Raw genomic sequence first — 22,719 nt, 5'->3', positions numbered from 1 at the left:
AAAAAAAGGTATGCACTTCCGCACAGAGGTGTAGCGAGCAGCTTCGCTTGCGACACGCCCAGAAAACACAGCGTTTGCTGATGGGGAGTCAGAACCACATATTGACAGGGGCAGTGTGGACGATCTAAAGGGTTGTATGGGATGAAAATTTACAGAGACCTTACTGAGACATTTCAGTCCAATATTCTTTAGAGTGAAAAGCTGTATGATCAGGGAGCTTTAAATAGTAAATGCATGCCAGACAGCATGTGGGTATCATGAGATCTATGTACTAAAACATCCCATTCCAGAAAATCCCTGTTTTATCTCTCTTTCCTCTTTGCTGCCATTATTGCAGAGGGCCGAGTAGTCTACCCAAACACAAACACACTCACACAGGTCCCCGTGTGTCAAAGCATGTGATGAATTACAACAATCAAATGATATTTCCCAAATAACTCCCAGCTGGCTGTGAGGAGCCAGAGCCATTTAAGTTCCCTTTGTTTGTCTTCTCTCCCCCTCTGATGAGTCACACTCTATTCCCAACATACTGTGATACTGACGAGTCCAAACCCCCAGTCGAGGGTCTGGTGGGTAAGACTTAACCCTGGATTATTGGTTCATGGTTTCTTTTTGGTTAAAGAAATCTTTGCTTCCTGCTGTTATTTGAAACCATTCTTTATAAACCAAAGGTTAAACATAAAAAACACAAGTCAGAGCTGAAATATGTGTCCATGAGAATTTTCCAAAGCAAATGTCATCTCATTTACAATCCTAAAGCAAAATAGTCAACCTCATCACTAAAGCAATTGGCAATTCTGCCGAAGTCAGTTTTACAACATTCTCATTGTTTTCATCTGCAAAACCTGCTCATGGGTATTATGATGTGGTTCTGGTTAGGAATAGATTATAGCATCACTAACAATGAGACACTCCTTGACAAATTCACTGAATTAAAATTGAGTTTGAAGGTAAACTTCTCTGTAGTTACAGTAGATCACACCTGTAGGTGGGATAAATATTAAATAATCACAGAGAAGAATATTTGATTATAAAACTATTCTCATCGCTCACTGATCCCTACAATGTGTGTGAACCACTGAAACTTTATTCTAGGCTTCTCCCTGCGTGTGTCCAGACAGGGCTGCGATGTCTCCGGCGTTGCTGTCCTCCACCTCCTTTCTGAGGAACGATGCCACTTTCTTCCAGTCGGAAACAATGCGGCCAGCAAACGACCCTAAAGAAGGTGATCCCTCCCACGTGCGGATGCTCAATGATGTGCTGCGCGACCTGGAAAAGAGCTTCATCATCCCACAGTCGCTGCCTGGAGTTTACAGGTAGGAGAGGAGTTGGTGGTACACTCACCTCTCACTGTCCAAAGCTTCAAATTCATGTCATCTGTGAAAATATGCCGCACAAACTTAAGTGTCCTGTAGCAATTAGTTTCTTGTTTTGATTTGAATGATCAACATAGTACATGATCCAAACTGTCTCAATGTCAGCATTAAATGCCAACCCTCCATTTAAAGTGCAGGCAGTGTCAGCCACCCTGCTCAGTGCCCCCTCTCTACATATAAATGAACTATCGTTGTGTAGTCGTCGTGTACAGTACAGCCTCCTTTTTGTAAAGATGCTCAGCCTTGTTGTTTGTTGGCAGACTCCATCCCCACATTACATGAAATTTATTAAAGGTACCCCATGGAACTGTCTTGTAAAAAACAACAAGAAAAAAAGCGACATAACGTTTTGCATGACAAATACATTTCTCATTCCTCAGACCCTTTGGAGAGCTTCTCTGTTTGAATGCTTGCTCTGTTTCTGCTTTCACACACTGCATGTGTTTGATAATGCATCACTGCCACCTACTGCCCACTGGTGGAATGACACGCAGTGACAGGGATCCTATGAGTAGACATTCTGACTGAGGGTGTCCTTTATAAAGGATCCACTACTACTGTTTTACTGTAGTGACAATATATTTATCTATGTTATATGATGCAGACCATTGTCATGCACTATTTGTGACACCTGTTAGAGTCTCTCCCGCTTCTCCAATTTTTTCCTGTATCTGCCACATTGCGACTTGACTTGCTTTGTTTTATGTACTTTAGTTACATATTGATATATTAGATATCTGTGTTGCAGCCCTGTCTTGGAGTTTAGGAGCACAACATCAAAAAGGTCATTCTCTACTCTAAACCCAAACTAGGGTCTAGGGGAACTAAGTAAAATCTGGTCATTGCGTCCTACTGGTGTCCTACAGTACTTATGTCTAGGTCTCCATGCTGTGAATCTGTCATGTTTTGCTCCAGTTTCCGGTTTTATTCTGAAATGCTTCCTGTCTCACTCTGGTCACAGTCATTCTCATGTTAATTCCGATTCATCATGCACACCTCACAGCTATCGGTAATCAACCCGGCATATAAGCACCAGCTCGCACTCTTGTCAATTGCCAGATTGTCATGTGTACTCACCACTTTCCAGCACTCTCGTATAGCTTACCTTGTTCTTGATCTCGTTTAAACCTGACTCCTTATTCCTGCCTGCTCCTTGCCTGTACCTACGTTGTGGAAAAGACTGGTAAAGTACCTGACCGCCTGACCAAGAGATAAGCCTGCGTCTAACCTGTACTTCTGCCGTGCTCACTCGTGGTTGAAACCTTGCCTGTGTCGGATCCGAGTTTGCCTGCTTACTCTGTACTTTCATCTGCGATCAACTCTGTATGACGCGGTCAAAGGTCGGACTAAAAAATTGCATTTACTCAGTGGACAGCTGACCTTGACTGATAGCGGGATGCATGATTTCAGAGAATATATTTGTGTTCTGTAGGTGAGGAACACCTGTGTTGTGTTTCCTTCAGTTTATCTGCTTTGCCAATGAATTAGTGCAGAATAAATGGCTCTTGCTGTTTAGTGTTATTTACAGTTTATGGCAGTAATAGACATGTTAATTGTCCTAGACTGCCATTAGCATCCAAGCTAAAATTAGCTGCTCCATCCTGCTTGGAAGGCATTAAGGCTTAATAGCACTCATTTATAAAGGAACTTACTATTCTCTCACACGACTGGGACAATTAGAAACTTTACACATGTTTACTTTGATGGTTTATATTGTCTTATATAATACAGATATTTCAAAGCCCCATACTGTAGCTACATTTTGAGTACAGCTTCCGGTAGAGGAACAAATAGTGTTAGGCTAAGTATGTAGCCAGCTGTGCAATAAACCTGACTGGTTAGAGTATGGTTTACTTGTGTGTTCAACAATTAGTGTCAAAAAGGCACAACAGAACACCGTCTACCGGCATGCATAATAATAATAATAGTGGGCCACCGTGAGTCAACGCTGTCCGCCCCATGAGAACCTGGGGCAAACACTCCCCCCGGTGGGAGGGTCGGCCTGAAACAGTGGAGCCAGAGGACCCATGGTCCGTAGGGAGCCCGCTAGGAGATGCCCCCGGCGCCCAGAGTGGGTCCCACCCCAGTCCACCACCCCTACACGAGCAGAGCCCCATCGGCCCGACCTCATCCCCTGGCACCACACCGGCCTGCAGCACAAGGCCAGCAATTGGTGGGGGTCAGCAGAAATGAGACCACCCAGGCAGACGATCAACGTACCCCGGGCGGAAAACCGGACCCCCCACACTCCAACCGCACCACACGCATACACACTCACACAAACACAGATGCATACACCCACCCACATGTACATCAACACATACTACTGCAAACTCTCACACAGAACTAGTCAATCATATGTGAACCAATGCACTCTCAGATACATTCTTGTACCCACACCATTCGCTTGATCTTATTTTTGGAGAGGGTAGGTCTCCAGCCTGCTGCCCATTTGGCCCCAGGCAGGGACCGCAGCACCTCCCGAGCCCCACCCACCCACCCTAACCCGGGGGAAGCAGAGGGCAGCGGAAAAGGCACCCCAGAACCCTGCAACCCAGCTTGAATGTGAGTGTGTGGAACAGTGAGTGCACTGAAAGTGGGGGACTCATTTATCATGAACACAGATCCAAAAATTAACGGTCAGTCAATCTTACAACATTATGTCCCTATGGCAACCGTTTTCTAGGACCCTTTAGCTGTCCCGTGAGATGCCTGACTTAAAAACGTAAGACGGTGGTATAACAATAATAATAACAATGGAAATTTACAACAATTCTAATTAGATAACCAGCACGTGTAGACATGCCATGAAAAGCCTCTTGTGTGCCACGGCAGGTTCTGTAAATATTTAATGTTGTAAAGGACTGCTTCCCCCTCCTGAGGCGCCGAACAGTTTCTCTTTGATCTCTTTGAGGCCGAGCGATAGTCCTCCTCCATGGCCTCCCCGAACTCCTCCCAAGCCCGAGTTTTTGCCTCCACAACGGCACCGGCTGCAGCACACTTGGCCTGCCGGTACGCATCAGCTGCCTCAGGAGTCCCAAAGGTCAACCAGACCTGGTAGGACTCCTTCTTCAGCTTGATGGCGTCCCTTACCTCTGGCGTCCACCACTGGGTTCGGGGATTACCACCACGACAGGCACCGGAGACCCTGCGTCCACAGCTCCGAACGGCCGCATGGATGATGGAGGCAGTGAACATGGTCCACTCAGATTCTGTCTCCAACCTCCCTTGGACTCTGGTCGAAGTTCTCCTGGAGGTGTGAGTTGAAGGTTCGTCTGACAGAGGGTTCAGCCAGGTGTTCCCAACAGACCCTTACAATACGTTTGGGCCTGCCAAGTCGTTCCAGCCTCCTTCTCTGCCAGCGGATCCTACTCACCACCAGGTGGTGATAAGTTGACAGCTCAGCCCCTCTCTTCACCCGAGTGTCCAAAACATATGGCCGAAGGTCAGGTGAAACGACTACAAAGTCTATCATCGACCTCCGGCCTAGGGTGTCCTGGTGCCATGTGCAGCGATGGACACCCTTATTATCGAACATGGTGTTTGTTATGGCCACACTGTGTCTAGCACAGAAGTCCAATAACATAACACCATTCGGGTTCAGATCGGGGAGGCCGTTCCTCCCAATCACGCCTCTCCAGGTATCACTGTCGTTACCCACATGGGCATTGAAATCTTCCAGAAGAACGATAGGGTCCCCAGTTGGAGCGCTTTCCAACACTCCCTCCAGAGACCCCAAGAAGGCCGGGTACTCAACACAACTGTTTGGCCCGTAAGCACAAATGCCAGTGACCTATCCCCCACCCGAAGGTGCAGGGAAGCGACCCTCTCATCCACCGGGGAAAACTCCAACACATGGCGACTAAGCTGGGGAGCTATGAGCAAGCCCACACCAGCCCACCACCTCTCCTTCTCCTTCTACTCCAGAGTAGAAGAGGGTCCATCCCCTCTCAAGGATTTGGGTTCCAGAGCCCAGGCTGTGTGTGGAGGTGAGCCCAATTATTTCTAGCCGGTACCGCTCGACCTCCTGCACAAGCTCAGGCTCCTTTCCCCCCAGTGATGTGACATTCCATGTCCCGATAGCCAGATTGGTTATCCAGGGATTGGGTCGCCTAGGCTCCCGCCTTCGGCTGCTGCCCAATCCACTTCGTACCGGCCCCCTCCGATTCCTCCTGCGGATGGTGGGTCCACCTGAGGATGGTCCCACGTCGCTCCGGCCTGGCCACCAGGCGCTCGCATACGAGCTCCAGGGTGGTTCCCCCGCTGTGCCATACTGGGCGACGTTTCTGGCCTTGATCATCTGCCTTTTATAGGGGGTTTGTGAACCGCTCTTAGTCTGGCCCGTCACCCAGGACCTGTTTGCCTTGGGAGACCTTACCAGGGGCATTTAGCCCCCGACAACATAGCTCCCGGGGTCATTCGGGCACACAAACTCCTCTACCACGATAAGGCGGCAGTTCAAGCAGGAGTGGATTTAAAACAATTAAATTTAAACAATCAATCACAATACTGTCATGCAACATAATCTCATCACCTAACATGTTACTCCTCTGTTGATCTGTAACTGGCCCTTGTACTGTAAAGACCTACTGTCCTGTTTAACCACAAAAAGTCTACAAGGTATTCTGTATCTGAAATACTCCTGGAGCCTCCTGTTTCCACAGAGGATCAGCAGTGTGGTGGAAATTTCCCCTAAACAAGCAGATGAGAGAGTTGTCTTTTGTGTGATTTATTATAAAAATAAAGGGAAATAAAAATAATTGGGAAAGCAAATCAAAAACATAGATGTTGATCGTGCAAATCAACAAAACCAGCTGGGGAGATCAGTGCACACACCATGAAGGTGTGATGCAAAGAGCCCTTGATCCTCAAGTTGCTTCTGCCTTTTAACCCCTTTCTCTGGCTCTTGTGTCTTGTCTCTCTGCACCAATAGACTTGTTTGTGCCACCTTATCTCGTCGTGAGTAGGAATGTTTACGTTCTCACCTCTGCATCATCGGAGTCTTGTTATCAGAAAGGAAGGAACACCAAGCTTCCAAGACAAGATTCATTCGCTTTACCAGCCTTGGGTCTGGTGGGGAGTCAGATAGGATGGAGCCAGAGTCAAGACAAACATATATCATAAACTATTAGTCAGTCAAATAGAACATCAGTGTAAGAATGTTCAGTGTTGAACATAACCGGCACATGACGACCGTGTTGGATAAGAAAAAGCACAAAGGCACAATTTTTCCCATTATAGCAGGTACAGAAAAAAGTCTTGCTTTTTAATATTTATATATTGTGGTAATACAATGTTTGGCAGGTACAATAAGTATATATATTTGCACAGCATGTTGTTGATACAAAACCCCACTCTCTATAGAGAAGTGTTTTCTGCTTAACGATTTTGCTGACAAGGTCTGTGGTTTTATTAGTGTGTGAAATATTTTATCATTGCATGGTGATGCGGGGGATGTGACTCCTTCAAAAGGTCTACTGTGTATTAATGTGCTGCTCAGTAATCTAAAATGTGAGAGTGGCTGTTTAAGCGCTGCCGTCACAAACTACTGTACCCTGCAGCTCTGTACATCAAACTCAAACAATTTGACAGCCGCATCTATTGACGTTTCACATGTAGATATTGTTGAAAAAATCCCACTGACAGTGTTTAACAGGCAGTATGAGGCACAGATTTCACTTTGGTCTGTCTCTGAGTCTAAATTGCGGGCTGAAGGTCAGTTTTCCTTCACACTCTCCAGCTCCCATCCCAGTGTTTTAACAGATGAAGAGTCATTCCATTTACTCTCTAAGACTGTCTGTTGAGCCACTTTAAGAGAAATCAATGTACTCGAGCCCAGAGGAGAGGAATGTTCTGCAGTCTACTCCGGTCTGCCCAAGACTTGTCAGTGTTTATATATGTGATTTGTTCTATGTATGTCCTTCAATGTCCTACGCACCAGTGTTACAGTAGGTAACCTTTACTCAAGTACTGTAGCACTGAGGTAAAATACTTTATGTGAATGTAACACAGTTAGTAGTATTAGTGGAACAGATCAGTCAAATAAGATTTAAATTTCTTATTCTCTTTAGAACAAGAGAATATTGATCAGTGTTCTTTTAACTAGCCCAGCTTATTCATGAAAATCATTTCCATGCTCTTAACATTACAAATGACATTTTTTTACTAATAAATCTTTTTTCCTAATAATGATGGCTACATACAGATTTGCTCTAACTGTCAGAAGTGGGCTCATGTAAAATTGTCCTTAATTGCAACTTCTTGACAACATGGGAGCAGAATTGGGATAATGTAGCCAAGTCATTGCTGTGTCAAATACTGACATGACTTAGTATTCCAAAAGAACTGGTGGTGGTGTTATATGATGCTGTGAGCAGACCCGGGTCAAACATTATTTATTCACTCTTTTTACTGTGTTTCTGTCTCTTTAGGAACTTGTTATACAGCCTTCCTGGAAGGACACCACAGTTTTCCATCCTCAGGTTCTCCCAGGAAGCCGCCCAGTACTGCAACCTCACCAGCAAAGTGGCCAAGCACAGTGCTGGCTTTTGCCACAGCACTGTAAACCAGTCTCTGTCTCTCATCCTCAGGGCTGTTCAGTCAGCTGAGAGGCTGGTGTGTTTTGGCTTAGAACTGTTTGAAAATTATCCGAATGATACAAAATGACATCGACAGAGACAGACCCAGCAGTGAGGATGAGGCTCTAACAGGAAAAGAAGAAACATGTTTTATCTATTGACAGCAGGAAAAACACAATTCACACCCTGTAAAACTGTAGCAGAAGAGTTGAGAATAAAGCCCCAGATCCTAGTCCCATAGATTTATTCTGCTCTTCCTCAGTAACTCATATTCCAAATGTATGAACCAAGAATCACTGCATAAGTGGGAAGAAACAGTTTAACAAACAAAATATAAACAAGATATAAATTGACAATTATAAAATAGTAAATAAAGTGGACCTAAAAAATTTACAGGCAACAAGAAGGCTGTATCGAAACAAACCAGCACAATAACACTCACTGAGTAATAGTAAACAAAAACAAAGTATCAAAGAAAAACAAACCAACAAACCGAGTAATATGTAACAAACAGACCTTCACCCGCAACAGACAGGGCAACAGGAGTACAAACCATTCGATTTTTTTTTTTTTTGTTTTATTTATATAGCACCAAATCACAACAAATTTATCTCAAGGCACTTTACAAGGTAACGTTTAAGACCTTACACAACTAATCCCAATAAAAGCACAGCAACAACAACAAGCAACAATAGTCGGAGTATACCTTAGGCAGGATGGTTGGACCAGGGACTGGAATGAGATTGCTATCTTTAATCAAGAATGTAGCTTTTTCAATTCGAGCTCGCTTTAATGATTTAATGTTGTAAAGATTTTGTCATGCTTGCTCCTTGCTTCGCTTAAAAATGTCTCTGCTCGCGCTCAGATTTGCTCTGCTGGCATTCAACGTTTTCAGGGTCTGTGTATCAAAAGTCAAAGTCAAGTTTATTGTCAATTTCTGCAATACCTTTTGGACCTACAGAGGATTGGAATTACGTTACTTTCACATAAAACAACATAAGAACACAGAACAGACCTGACCACAAATACAACCCCCCTCCTGAAAGATCTGAGACCTGTTCAGGGTGTACCTGTCTTTCAGCAAGCTGTACAAAGGGTACTTCGTAACTAGCGTAGGTACGAATCTACGCCAATGTTCAGATGTATAAAAAACTAAATAGTAGAAAAGTAGAAATTTGCATAAATCTACGGGAGCTTCCCGGTTTCCGTAAGTACTTTTCTACAGCTATTGGTCTCTAGTGGCGACACTAAGAGGTGAAACAGGAAAGCAAGTTATGTGAAAAAGATGGTTAGTCACGCCGTAGAAAAAAAAAAAACAATTAATACAGACATGCGTCTGCAATTAGTTGAGAGGATATAAAAATATGCACTAAATGGTGCAAACATATATTCTACAGCTCTGTTAGATGATTAGAGGTTCAAAGGGTCCGTTAGATGCGTCTGTTGTTAAAGCTCAACTCAACCATGCAGCCAGCCACATCCAGCTGATAACCACACTAGGGTTCCAGCCACGGAGGCATCAAGAAGGAGCTCTGGACGCAATCATCTGTATGTCAGCGAGGCATCCAGTTCCAATATAATGCGGTTGATCAGGGCAACATTAGTGGCGCACTTTGCAGCGAGAGCCGGTTTACCGGACCCATCGACTGGACACATCGCTATAGAAGGACCATCACAGGATGAAACATGAGTCAAAAGGAAACATTTTTATTTTATCGATGTACAAATAATCTGTGACGCACAATTACGTACAGCTACAGTCGGCAACCTGTATCGAGGAGCCTGGTTCAACAATGATCCATTCACTGGTTCCAATAATTTGAAGCCAGTACCAGATCGGTGGCTTCTTGGTAAGTAAAAATTTCAACAGCCTTAATATTAATTCCTGTTGCGCATAGAACCTACAGTGCCCCAAAATATCATCCTGTCTTCGGCCTCAACGCTAGTCTAGTCAGTAGATACTTGTCACTGTGTTCTTAGTAGAGGTTGATACATCTAGATTTTTACCTCATGTACAAAGACTTGCATAGATTTTCTACTAAAGTTTGCGTAAGTGAAAACCCGGAAAGCGGCATAAAAAATCTAGATTAATTAATGTCCCCTAAGTACGAATCTATGCATGTTTTCTTGGTATTTCCCAGTCGACGTAGAATTGAGCACAGCTTTAAACACCTCTATAAAACTGTTAATTAATTTAAATACGGTCTGTGTCTGTGCAGTACACCGAGCAGGACTGTGTGCAGGTGTTAGTGCTGCAGGTTCGGCACAGTAGCGACATAAAGGTGGATGTAAAGCGAAGTTTATCACCAAAGAGTGACTAAAACAGGCAGAAGTGAAGGAGATAATGAACTGACCCCTTTACACTGTGTTCAGCATAATGTAAACATACATACATACATACATACACATGTACTGTAAATAACTATAATTACAATTGTAAATAATTTGTTGTTGTTTTTTTGTCACAAAAGGCAACAAAGACAGAATCAGACCACATATAATTCCTTGGTTGTCCTGTGCAAACTTGGCCATTAAAACTGACTCTTATTCTGATAGTGTTGACGATAAAAACAGGATGATATTATTTACTGACCAAGAAGCCACCAATCTACTACCAGCTTCAAAACTGATTCCAACCAAATTAAAATGAATAGATCATCGTTAAACAACTTCACCACAGCATCACTGATTGTAGCTTCCTTTGGGCAGATTATTTGTACATTGATATAATAAAAATGTTTTTTGTTGACTTATGTTTCATCCTGTGACTGTGCTTTTTTTAGTGATGTGTCCAGTTGTTGGGTCTGATTACAACAGGTAAACCTGTTCTCGATGCAAACTGCACTTTAATGTTGCGCTGATCAACTGTTGTATGGAAACTTGATGTCTTGCTGACATAGAGATGATTGTGTCCCACAGAGCTGGCTTGGCTCAGGTTTCACTGGCATAAACCCGACCAGTCTGCAGCTCTCTCTGGATGCCCCCGTGGCTGGAACCCTACTGTGGTCATCAGCTGGATGTGGCTGGCTGCATGGTTCTTGATGAGTTGAGCTCCAACACATGTATCTAACGGATTCTCTGAACCTCTAATCATCTAACAGAGCTGTAGAATATTTGTTTGCACCATTTAGTGCATATTTTTATATCCTCTCATCTAATTGCAGACGCGTGTCTCTATTGTTTATTGTTTTTTCTACGGTGTCACTAACGATCTTTTTCACATAATTAACTGTTTTCCTGTTTCAGCCCAATAGCTGTAGAAAAGTACTTACACAAACCAGGGAGCTATCGTCAACTTATGCTAATTCCTACTTCACATAGTTCTTGATACATCTGATTGTTGGCGTAAATTTGTACTTACGCCAGGTTTTTGTGCATAAGTATGCTTCGTACATTAGGCCCCTGGAGCTGTTTGCTGCAATGGCTTCAAGTTTCATTCAGGACTAAGAAAGGTAAAATAAAGCATTAGCTGTTGGGGACAATTTTTTGCCAGACTTTGTGAAGGTATCGTAGTCTACCTAAAATAAAAAGGAATGGAAGTTTAGTCCTACACTTCATCTGTACTGATATGACTGTAAACCAGGGCATTTCGTTGGGTTTAGCTTTTGTTAAGAGGAGGTGTTCTCATGTAAGCTAGAAGGTAAACATATTCAATAAATATAATATTCAAGCAATAAAATATCTGACTATAATATAGATGTAGATGACTAGATGACTATAATAAAGATGTCAGCAGCACAAGCACAAAAGAAAGGAGAGGGGCACAGAGAAAGTGATTATTACAGATAAGGCTTTATATATAATAAAAAAACTTTTCTCCTAATATATATCAGTCAGCATCTGAAAACAGCCAAATGCTGCAACAGCACTTGACCTACAGAGAAGCCCAGGTGTGTAAACACTGGAAAGTAGTTAAACTGCAAAACGGGCATTCAGCTGGAAACAAGCGTTACTATAGGTGCCCACACAGCTTGATTCACTGTCCTCACTCTCTGCCAAGGCTTTAAATTGTAATAGTTAGTGATTCTTCTCACCTTTCCTTCCTTAATAAGGCCACCATCCAGCAATCTTTCCATGTGCTGAGTCACAAGTCCCTGTAATTGGGACTTAACCTGCAAAGCACTGCAGTCATACTACTTGTACTGTACTTGTACCTTGTACTTGTACTTGGGGCTGTTTTTTGTAGTTAGGCATGATGTTTGCTAGAATAGTGTTAATGAATATCATTTTTTGTACTATGAAAATACTTTTAATATTTCTTACCATGACTTTTTGGAATACATTAAAGGTGGTAAACATTTATAGCATGAGGAAACAGACGGAAAGAAGAAGGATGGGGTTCCATTTTATGTCTTGTAATTTCTTACTAAATCTAAATTTTCTAGAGTCTGTAGATCTTTAAAATACAGTAAATGCTTTAGCACATAGAACCGCTAAATGCATTTTTCTATATGTAGTGTTTCATGTTTCCATAGAAACAGTGACGCATTAGAATAAGTGTATTTTTAATCTTGGGTGTTTTAATTAACTTTTATTTCAATTATAATATGTAGAATATGTTTGTAACAGTTTTGTAGGTTAAACTGAATTTTCATATTTTATTGTCCAGTTCAGACTCACAGTGCTTATTTTACTGCTCAAGTAGTGATCTGAAAATATAAATGTTCATTGCTATAAATCATGTGCCTTTAATCAGCAAAACGAAATTACATACCTTTAAGTCAAATAATACACCCAAAACATTTTGTAATGTAACTGGAAGCCATCATCTCTGAGAAAAGAGTCATCTGCTGATTCATATTAATTATCCAACACTTGTTAATATTCAGTATGTATGTCAGCATGAGGTACATTCAGAATGTGTTACAGTACTCAAGTATTTACTTTTTATAACAGTTTGTACTTGTTTTCAAACTTTAAAACAAAGGAAATGTCTCAGAACCACAGCACATGAAACACAAGCATACAGTGCAAAATCACAGTGGGACAATAATCATTGAACAGCTTTGTTATAAGATGGTCCCACTTCAATATAAGTTAAATGTTAATTTATTTTAAATTCATCTTTTAACACATTTCAGAACTGAAATTTAAAAAAGTAAACATCAGTCATTATCACTAAACATCAGCTAACTGTAAAAAAGCATGTGTCAAATCTTAGTGAATCTCTGGGACTATCACATAGGAAACTTAAACCTAGCTGTTGCAATAAATAGGATCACAAACATGTATGCATTTAGTAAGCTCTGTCTAATTTAAAGAATTCTGTCTACAACAAAATCTGGTCTTAACAGTGCAGTTTTCAGTCAACCAAAGTCTGATTCCATTTTACTTTATATAGTACTCATGTACAGTACTCTAGAAACAAAGAAAACTCTAAGCACCAATTTATCCTTCACTATTTACAACTGAAACAAATTAGCATTTTGTACATTTGTAAACCATTCTATGTTGTATAATATAATATAATAATAATGTTTGGCACGGCACATTATGGTAACTGTAATTATTTATTGGTCTCTAACAGTATAATAAGTCTGCTACACAGCATCAGTTTGCATCTGATTAATATAATGTAGGTGTTTTAGTACATGGTAACACATCCAGGAAAAATTATTGGCTTATGTGTTGTATCATTTTAAGTATATGACCCAGGCTGGTCTTCTTTTTGTCTATCAGTATAGAGTAGTAGTTAGAGGCTTCACAAAAAAAGTTAGTATCGATAAAACACACATTACATAAATGTGTTGATCTGCAGCACAAAATGCATCATTGCACAAGCAGGATCGCTGCTGTGTACAGTATTTATTGAAACATTTAATTTAAAAGATCTGATTGAATGCAATGTGACATATTTAAATGTAGAAGGTTATGTTATTGTTTCACATGAAGTTCCAAAAAAGCAATACTCATGTTCATAAATGTGTCCTTTATATCTCAAATTATTTAAAACGGAGCAGTTTAAAAAAATCGAATTTTGAAATGGACTATCTATTAAATTCAGCATTGTTGTTACTAAAGCATCACATGACGGTTCAGAATGGCTGCAGAGTTCTACATGAGATATACATCATGTAAAATAGTTTTTGCAGGGACCTTTTTTTCTGGTATGGTTTTTTATCTTAAACGTTGAAGCACTGTACAGTTGAATTTTTAAAGGAATAAAGAACATTTTGAACATGTGTTTGTGTCATGTGTCCCATTTATCTGCAAAGCAAACACATCCAGTCTGATGCCCCCTCTACAGTGTTGGGGATATGCGATAAGCACAAATTATAATAATTGGATTTATAGCTCCTGATTGGAGGTACCGATTATGTTTTTAATTTAGATTCGCAAAATCTAAATCTTAGATTAAAGATTATAACTATATATGATGATGAATATTAACCGAATTAATAATTAATTAATTTACGGGGGACTATCCTTTTACCAGGGACCAATAACCAATTTGGAACAGCCAGTACAGTCTAAACTGTCCTCCAAAAAGACTCCTTTTCGACGCCTTCCTGGCCTTTCTTGCCACGCTCATAAAAACGGCTATAAAATCATCATACTTCAATATTTTTTTTTGCTTTTTTGTAAATCACTTAAACAACTTCAGACCTGCCCAAAACTACCAAGCTTTTTATTTTCTTCAGAATTTTAACCCTTCAAATACCAGTACTGCTTATATTTTATCAAAAAACACAAAAACTCTAACTACTAATTAAACTAGTAGGAGGATGGGGTTTTGGTTGTGATTAGAGTTTTGGATATGCCAAAGATTAAAAACAAAATTGTTTTAATTGCATTAGTATTTTTATGTAGTGCCTGATACTCCCTTTGGGGACCTTCGTAGCCAGAAATGCCCTATAGACTTCAATGCAAACCACATTTTTAATCTTACTGCCACCACAGTCACAGCCAACCATGCATTCTGGGATGTCAGCATTTCATCTTGAAGTAATCAGTGAAATTTGACATTTTAAAAGTATTTCACCAGATTCACATTCTTTTCCATTGTATGCTGATGTATGAATTCAATTGAATTGATGCATTGAAGGAATGCATGAATTGATGAAAAAAATTTCTGGTGATGTTTTAGCACCTTGGACATATGGAAGGCATTGGAAGGGTTGTATGAATATAAATATTTCACAGAGTTTGCACAAATATTGCACAGAGAAGATTATTACATAAACCACTGATACGGTGGGTGAGTTAATGTAGCGAGAAGTAGTTAATAGTTCTGGTTATATTGTCTGATAGCAGCAGGGAGTAAAGATATGTGGTCCATTATCACAATACTGTAAATTCTTTCCGGTATCCCAATTCCCATCGGGGTATTAAGTCTCGTGCTAGAATTTTTACTACACCTAGTGAATTATTAGTGGTTGTAGGGAACACTTCTACGCATTTAGAAAACGGATCAATAATTGTCAAACAATGCTTTTTACTTTGACGCCTAGTTATTTCCATAAAATCCACCAGAATATCATCCACGTACAATAATATCTGACGACCGTGTGGTGTTGTAAACTTGGCCAGATTTGCTGACAGCAAAGAGAAACTAATGGGACATTCGCAAAAGCTTTGGAGTAACCCGGTCTATGTGTATCTCTGACCTTTGTAAGTAAATGCAAACCAAAGCTGTGAATCTGGGTGTATTGGAATGCTAAAAAATGTGTGTGTAGGGATCAGGTACCACGACTGCTCTTGGTTGTACAGTACAGCCTTATTTACAGGTCTTGTACCATTCTCCAAACAGTAGAAGGGGGAGCCTTTTTTAACTGGGAATATGGAAGTGGCCTTCAGCCTTGTGGTGTGGGCACTGTCCCTCAGTTTTGAAACCAATGTTCTTCTCTGGACAGCACGGTGGTGCGGTGGGTAGCACCATCGCCTCACAGCGAGAAGGTTCTGGGTTAGATTCCTGGAGGTGGCCCCTGTGCCTTTCTGTGTGGATTTTGCACGTTCTCCCCGTGTTTGCGTGGGTTCTCTCCAGGTTCTCCGGCTTCCTCCCACAGTCCAAAGATGTGCATTAGGTTGATTGGCTTCTCTACATTGCCCGTAGGTGTGAGTGTGTGTGTGAATGTCTCTGTGTTGCCCTGCGATGGACTGGCGACACGTCCAGGGTGTACCCTGCCTCTCGCCCATAGCCAGCTGGGTTAGGCTCCATCACCCCTGCGACCCCGCATATGGGATTCAGCGGCTTGGAAAATGGATGGAGGGATGTTCTTCTCTACCACACTGAATGCATGCTGTAGCTGGTTGCTGATTTCCTCTATGGTGGGCTGTGGGCACACTGTCAGGGCTGTCCAGTTCAAAGCTAAAAAAATTAATCCCCTCTGTACTGTAGTTATACCTTAAATAAATTTAAGTTGAGACCTTTTAGGATTTTTACTTGTGCAGGAGTGAGCAGTTTACAGAAAAGGCAACTTCCTCTCACTCAAAGAGAGAAAAGAGTAGAGCTTGGCCGGTGCATGGTCACAGATATATTCTCTCTATACATATACTGTATATTCTCTGACATAACAGCGCAAGCATCAAGGACAAAGATGCTACAACAGGTACTCCCTGTTCTTCGTAAGCACAGCTACCGAGCTTACAATAAATCAGCAAAATATCTTTTGTTGATTAAATGCAATATTTTCCCAACAACAAGGCACTTATAAGTATAGTTCCTGCTAATATAATGTGATGCGTTAATTTATTACAGCACGAATACTTAACGCTAAGACACACATGGAGATCGCCTTTATCCATGTGTTAGTTGACATTACTACTGTATATACAAATAGGGGCTTGGTACAAAGTAGACAGTAGAGTTTGGTGTTTGCTAATAGGATGTTTTTATATAAAAGCACCAGCTTGCACTGATGCTGAAGACATGATGATATTTGTAGGAGCACAGGTTCTATCCGCAGCAGGAAATAATGTTAGTGTCACAGTCTCAGTCTAGGCTTCGGGTGATGTTCTGGTTTTATTTTGAAGCACTTCCTGTCTGTCTCATCTTGATTCTAGTCTCTGGTTTTATTTTGAAGTCCTTCCTGTCTGTCATGTTTTGGTTCTGATCCCTGGTTGTATTTTGAAGGACTTCCTGCCATAATAACACCTCCGCAATTATTTTAAGATTCTTACGGCAGATTATCAGAGGGCGCCTGACTCGGCGGCCCAGCGGAGCGCTGTGGAGGTGGCGGTGTGCACCTTGGGGGACGAGGACAGCGTGCAGAACGCCCCAGTGTCCGTCGCCTCTACGAGCAGATGTGTGCGCGACTCGGAGAGTTAGACAGCGCGCTCCGCATCTCCGATGCCCCCGGATTCAGCTGACTCATCTGCTCCTCCTCCCACACCAGATCAGCCCACGGTCCCGGTTTCAGTTTCCCTTTCCCAGCCCCGTCTGACCGTTGCTACTGCACCAGCCTGCCCAGCTCCAGTTTTACTCCGCTGGGAGGACTTCCTGCACTCGTGCGGTCCCCCGGCGTTTTGTTGCCAACCGCTGGTCCAGGAACGACCAGTCTGGTCCTTGTCGGGTCCGACTGGATCGTTCCAGCCGCAGTTCCTGTCGGCCTCCAGGCAGAGGTCGTTCCTGTCTGTGTCGGCCTCCAAGCGGGGGCCGTTCTAGTTCCTATAGGCTCTAGCGAGGACGGCGTTCTAGTTCCTGTCGGCTCCAGTGAGGTCGCGCCTGCCGCGGCTCCTGCCGACTCCCAGGAGGAGGTCGCGCCCGCTTCGGTTCCCGTCGGCCTCCAGGAGGAGGTTGTTCCAGCCCGGTTCCCGTCGGCCTCCAGGAGGAGGTCGTTCCAGCTTCGGTTCCCGTCGGCCTCCAGGAGGAGGTCGTTCCAGCTTCGGTTCCCGTCGACCTCCAAGAGGAGGTCGTTCCAGCTTCGGTTCCTGTCGGCCTCCAGGAGGAGGTCGTTCCAGCTTCGGTTCCCGTCGGCCTCCAGGAGGAGGTCGTTCCAGCTTTGGTTCCCGCCTCGACCCCTCAGCCTTCAGGATTGCCGTCCGCCTGGAGGACATCGCCGTTCGGGGTGGTCCCCGTGGACGCTGGCCCAGCTCATGGGCAGAGTGTGCCACCCTGCCTCAGCGGCGGCTGGGCAGGATCTCACCGCGTCTCCACCCTCCTTGAGAAGGAGCAGAGAGACGTCTCTGTTTATTTGTGTATCCTGGACTTACCTTGTGGACATTCAGATTGGTTTTCCTTGATTGTTGGACTTGGGGTCGTTTTGTTTTTTGTTGTCTGGTGGGGTTACCCTGTCTGTCGTGTTTGGGCGTGAGTCTTGTTTTGAGGGGGGTTTTCATTGTGCCCTCCTCCAGTCCACCCACCGCCCGCCCTGTTGGTTGGAGATGGTTGATGGCGTTGCCTTTGGTATTGTGACAGACAGGGGGGGGGGTACTGTCACAGTCTCGGTCTAGGCTTCAGTCATGTTCTGGTCTTTATTTTGAAGCACTTCCTGTCTGTCTCGTCTTGATTCTAGTCTCTGGTTTTATTTTGAAGTCCTTCCTGTCTGTCATGTTTTGGTTCTGATCTCTGATTGTATTTTGAAGGACTTCCTGCCATAATTACACCACAGCTGTTTTTCCCTGTCACTTCCGGTCGTCACCACGCACACACCTGTCAATAATCAGTAATCAGTAGTAGTATATAGTCTCCACCTCACACACTCTCCAGTTGCCAGATTGTCTTAGTTCGTGTTTGCGTGTCTACTCCCCATCAGTTTCAGCCAAGTAAGTCATTTTGGTGTATTGACCCTGTTTCTGGTTTTGACCATGTCCTGCCTGCTCGGTTTCTTTTGACTCTGCCTTGTGTATGGAACTCTGCCTGAATCTTGACTGTCTTTGTTCACTCCCTGTCTGTGCCGTTGCCATTATCGCCGTGCTGATCTGTGTACCGACTTTTGCCTGCCTGACCATGAGCCTGATTAAACCCTTTCAATATTGAAGTCATATGAGCTGTGCATGTGGGTCCGTCATATCAATGAGGCGCTGACAGTTAGGACAGATAAATGATTTACTCACCAATAAGCCACCCATCAGGTACCATGCCAGCTTCAAGTCTGTTTCCAATCACGCTTTTCGTTAATTTATTAATTTAAATTAATGAATCGTGGGTTGAACCAGGCCACCTCACCACAATGTTGGTTATCTGCTTTTGCACGTCACAGATTATTTACACATTATTGAATGAAAATGTTTTCGATTTACATATGCCACTTTATTTTGTGATGGCGCTTTTATACATTCGTAGCACTTAAAAATGTCAGCCTTTACGGCGATCAAATTTCATTTTTAGTGTGGTATCACCTTGTTTTAACACGTTGGAGCATGTGTCACGTCTTTTGGCCTATAGGTGGCGATCAGCCCCCACACTAGCCCCTATAACGCTGTACTCAGACCATGTTATATGGGCCCACGTAGAGTAATGTGACAATGTCTTGGTGGTGTAATAGTTAGTGCATTGTTCAACAGTCTTGACCTGTCAGTTTTTTCAGGTTCGAATCTCAGTGGTAGCAGAAGATGTAATTACTGAACAATCAGTGCTGTTTTCTCATTTTTATATTTTGGCCTACAAGATAATAACAAATGACTAATAGGACTGTCTGTCTGTATTATTTAGCAGACAATTGTAGTATTTAGAATGGTAGTATTTCCAAATAATGGCAGTTCAAAACCGAAATAAGCAGCTGGACTGTATGCTTAGACAGACCGAGTGCGCGCTCCCACGTACAGCGTTCGATTTTATTATGATATTATTCCTGCAGAAGATCAGTTGTCGCAAATAAATCTGAGCGACTCCAGATTTTGCCGACTTTGAAAGCTCCGGTAAATAAATACGTTTTATGAAGCGTCCAGAGTCTGTGGCGTTCTCGTGTGCTCTGGGAGAGCATTCCACAGACTAGGTGCAGCTGAACAAATTGTCCGATCTCTTCGGCTATATAAGTGTAAAACAGTCCTTATTACTCATGCAGAATCAGTATATGCAGAACAAACAACTTGCTGCATTAATGAGTCAGAGATCTGCTTACTCCTGGCGTTCTGGCATACCATAGAGAGAGTTTATTACAATTTATTTATTTTTATTATATAATATCATTTACGGGCGGCACGGTGGTGCGGTGGGTAGCACTGTCGCCTCACAGCAAGAAGGTTCTGGGTTCGATTCCCGGAGGCGGCCTTGGAGCCTTTCTGTGTGGAGTTTGCACGTTCTCCCCGTGTTTGCGTGGGTTCTCTCCGGGTTCTCCGGCTTCCTCCCACAGTCCAAAGACGTGCATTAGGTTGATTGGCTTCTCTCCATTGCCCGTAGGTGTGAGTGTGTGAGTGAATGGTTGTCTGTCTATGTGTTGCCCTGCGATGGACTGGCGACCTGTCCAGGGTGTACCCTGCCTCTCGCCCGTAGCCAGCTGGGATAGGCTCCAGCACCCCCGTGACCCCGCACTAGGGAGTAAGCGGTTCAGAAAATGGATGGATGGATGGATGGATATCATTTACAAGTTACCAGTGGTAGTCTGCCAGACATAAGAAGAGCGTTTAAAAAAAGTGAAGTGAAAGGTTTTGGCGTCCCACAGCCAACGTAGGTGCAGCTAATCACGCTGCCCGATCTCCCATGGAGCTTTTAAAATCGAACTGTTAGAACGTACACAGACAGTCTTCTTGTTTCTCTTTATAAAAGTGACAAACGGCATTTAATCAAAGCATTGTGTTAAAAACGAATAAACGAGCTGAAAACAGTGTTTTCAAAACCGGACAAAGAAATGGATTTAAAGCTGTTTCACGTTTTCTCGTTTTGAGGAAAAAATGAGAAAACAACTCGTCTCGTTTTCCTAGCTTTTACTGTGGTGGGGAAATCAAACTGTTAGAACGTACACGGACTCGACACACCCGACAGTACTTAAATAGGACATACTGTATAAAGACAGTAGCAACTTCAGCAATTGACAACAAACACTAGCGCGCATTGACAACTTGATCCAAGTGATCTGCCTATGAATAAGTGGCTCCTCAGCACCATCATTGGAACGTCACTTCACTGTCTGCTTTTATGTACAGTTGGTGGCGCAGATTACATTAGGTAAACCGGCTCTCACTGCAAATTGCGCTTTAATGTTGAACTGATCAAGCAGATTATATGGGAATTTGATATATCGTGATGACATGCAAGGCCTAGATTTGTGCTTTCGCTGGGTTTTCGTGTGTAAGTACCCTTTGTACATGAGGCCCCTGGAGCCTATCCCAGCTGGGGGACACCCTGGATGTCCATCACTGGGCCACATATAGAGACAAACACTCACACCTACACTGTCCCAAATCCATGATCAGCAGGCACTCAGGCTAGCAGGTAAGATAACTGGAGAGCCCTTCTATGCCCTTCACCCCACATTTGAGTGACTCTCTTCTGCACCTCCTGCAAGACTCAAAGAAGGAGCGCTACTTTACCTTTGTGCCAAAAGGCATCCTGCTTCTGAACTCCATTCACTGATCATTTCACATATTAGTAAAATCACTTATATTGTACTGTTCATTTTCTATTTTGTCTTCTTCTTTTATCAGATTTGCTATACTTTTGGTGATTATTATTTACTTACTTAAGATCTTATATGGTTGTTATTGTAACCAGTGTTAAAATGCTGATAACCAATCTAATGGTTTGGTATTAGTATGGTGTTACATGAAACTTCACCAAAATCCTGACGGTTATTGTTTCTGAATGTTATTGTTCCATTGTGTTCATTGAAGGTGGGTTGTATTGTTGACACTGGATATTACGTAGGTACTGTCACTTTAAGGAGCTGCCGGGTGCTGCTGGGCGCGTTACCGCGCTGACCCTCTGAGTTCACGCTGCCTTCGCTGAGAGGAGGTACGTAATACCAAGACAGTGATAACGGCAGTCATAATTAGCAACAAATATGCCACAATGAGGCCGTAGATTGCCGAGCAAAGTAAACATGGTCATTTTGGTTCCTTGGAAAACAAAGTTAAAGTTTAGTTGTCGAGTTATGAGCGGAGCATATTTGACGTGCTTTAGCTAATAAAAGGTTCTCTTGCTAACAGGAGCCAGGTTACCGCAGCATGTGTGGCTGATGGCATTTTGTTCTTTTATTGATGACAATACAGGTACGCTCAATACCCAGTGTCTAGTGTCCAGTGTCCTGGATGTCCCAAAACTTCCTTCAACTAAATTCAGATAAAACTGAAATTCTTATTGTTGGGCCTAAAAATCTGAGAGATATACTATTGAGTCAGATAGCCACCCTGGATGGCATTACATTAGCTTCAGATTCTACTGATTCTACTGTAAGGAACCTTGGTGTCATCTTTGACCAGGATCTCTCTTTTACATCATACATTAAACAAATCTCCAGAACTGCCTACTTTCACCTCAGAAATATAGCTAAAATCAGAAGCATCCTCTCTCAGAGCGATGCAGAGAAACTGATCCATGCATTTGTTACCTCTAGGCTGGACTACTGTAACTGCTTACTCATAGGATGTCCTAACAGCTCCTTAAAAAGCCTACAGCTTATTCAAAATGCTGCAGCCAGAGTTCTGACAGGACTTAGAAAGAGAGATCACATTTCTCCTACATTAGCTTCTCTGCACTGGCTGCCTGTAAAATGTAGGATAGAATTTAAAATTCTCCTACTCACCTACAAAGTACTCAATGATAAAGCTCCTTCTTATCTTAAAGACCTCATAGTTCCTTATGCTCCCAGCAGAACACTTCGTTCTCAGAGCGCTGGGCTACTTGTGGTTCCTAGAGTGTTTAAATGTAGAACAGGGGGCAGAGCTTT

The 22,719-nt window shown here is 42.9% G+C and overlaps 2 protein-coding genes across 7 annotated transcripts in view; both read left to right on the top strand.

Annotated features, from left to right (window-relative positions):
* Positions 1-14,778, top strand: part of LOC114853122 (inactive N-acetylated-alpha-linked acidic dipeptidase-like protein 2) — a 539,927-nt gene extending 525,149 nt beyond the window's left edge. For 5 of the 6 annotated variants that reach the window (XM_055508328.1, XM_029146091.3, XM_029146093.3 and 2 more), the window contains 2 exons: positions 1,118-1,316; positions 7,808-14,777. In XM_055508328.1, the coding sequence (XP_055364303.1) occupies positions 1,118-1,316; positions 7,808-8,042 (434 nt within the window). In that variant the 3' untranslated portion in view covers positions 8,043-14,777. Of the gene's footprint in view, positions 1-1,117; positions 1,317-7,807 lie in introns of all 6 variants that reach the window. The other variant, XM_055508329.1, reaches the window with a different exon arrangement.
* Positions 1-22,719, top strand: part of LOC129604011 (uncharacterized) — a 237,442-nt gene that overhangs the window by 197,407 nt on the left and 17,316 nt on the right. The gene's annotated exons all lie outside the window — the stretch shown is intronic.

This window comes from Betta splendens, chromosome 4, assembly GCF_900634795.4.
Source record: "Betta splendens chromosome 4, fBetSpl5.4, whole genome shotgun sequence".
Lineage (NCBI taxonomy): Eukaryota > Metazoa > Chordata > Actinopteri > Anabantiformes > Osphronemidae > Betta > Betta splendens.
The sequence above is the reverse complement of the archived record's forward strand: the minus strand, read 5'-3'. Positions and strand labels throughout refer to the sequence as shown.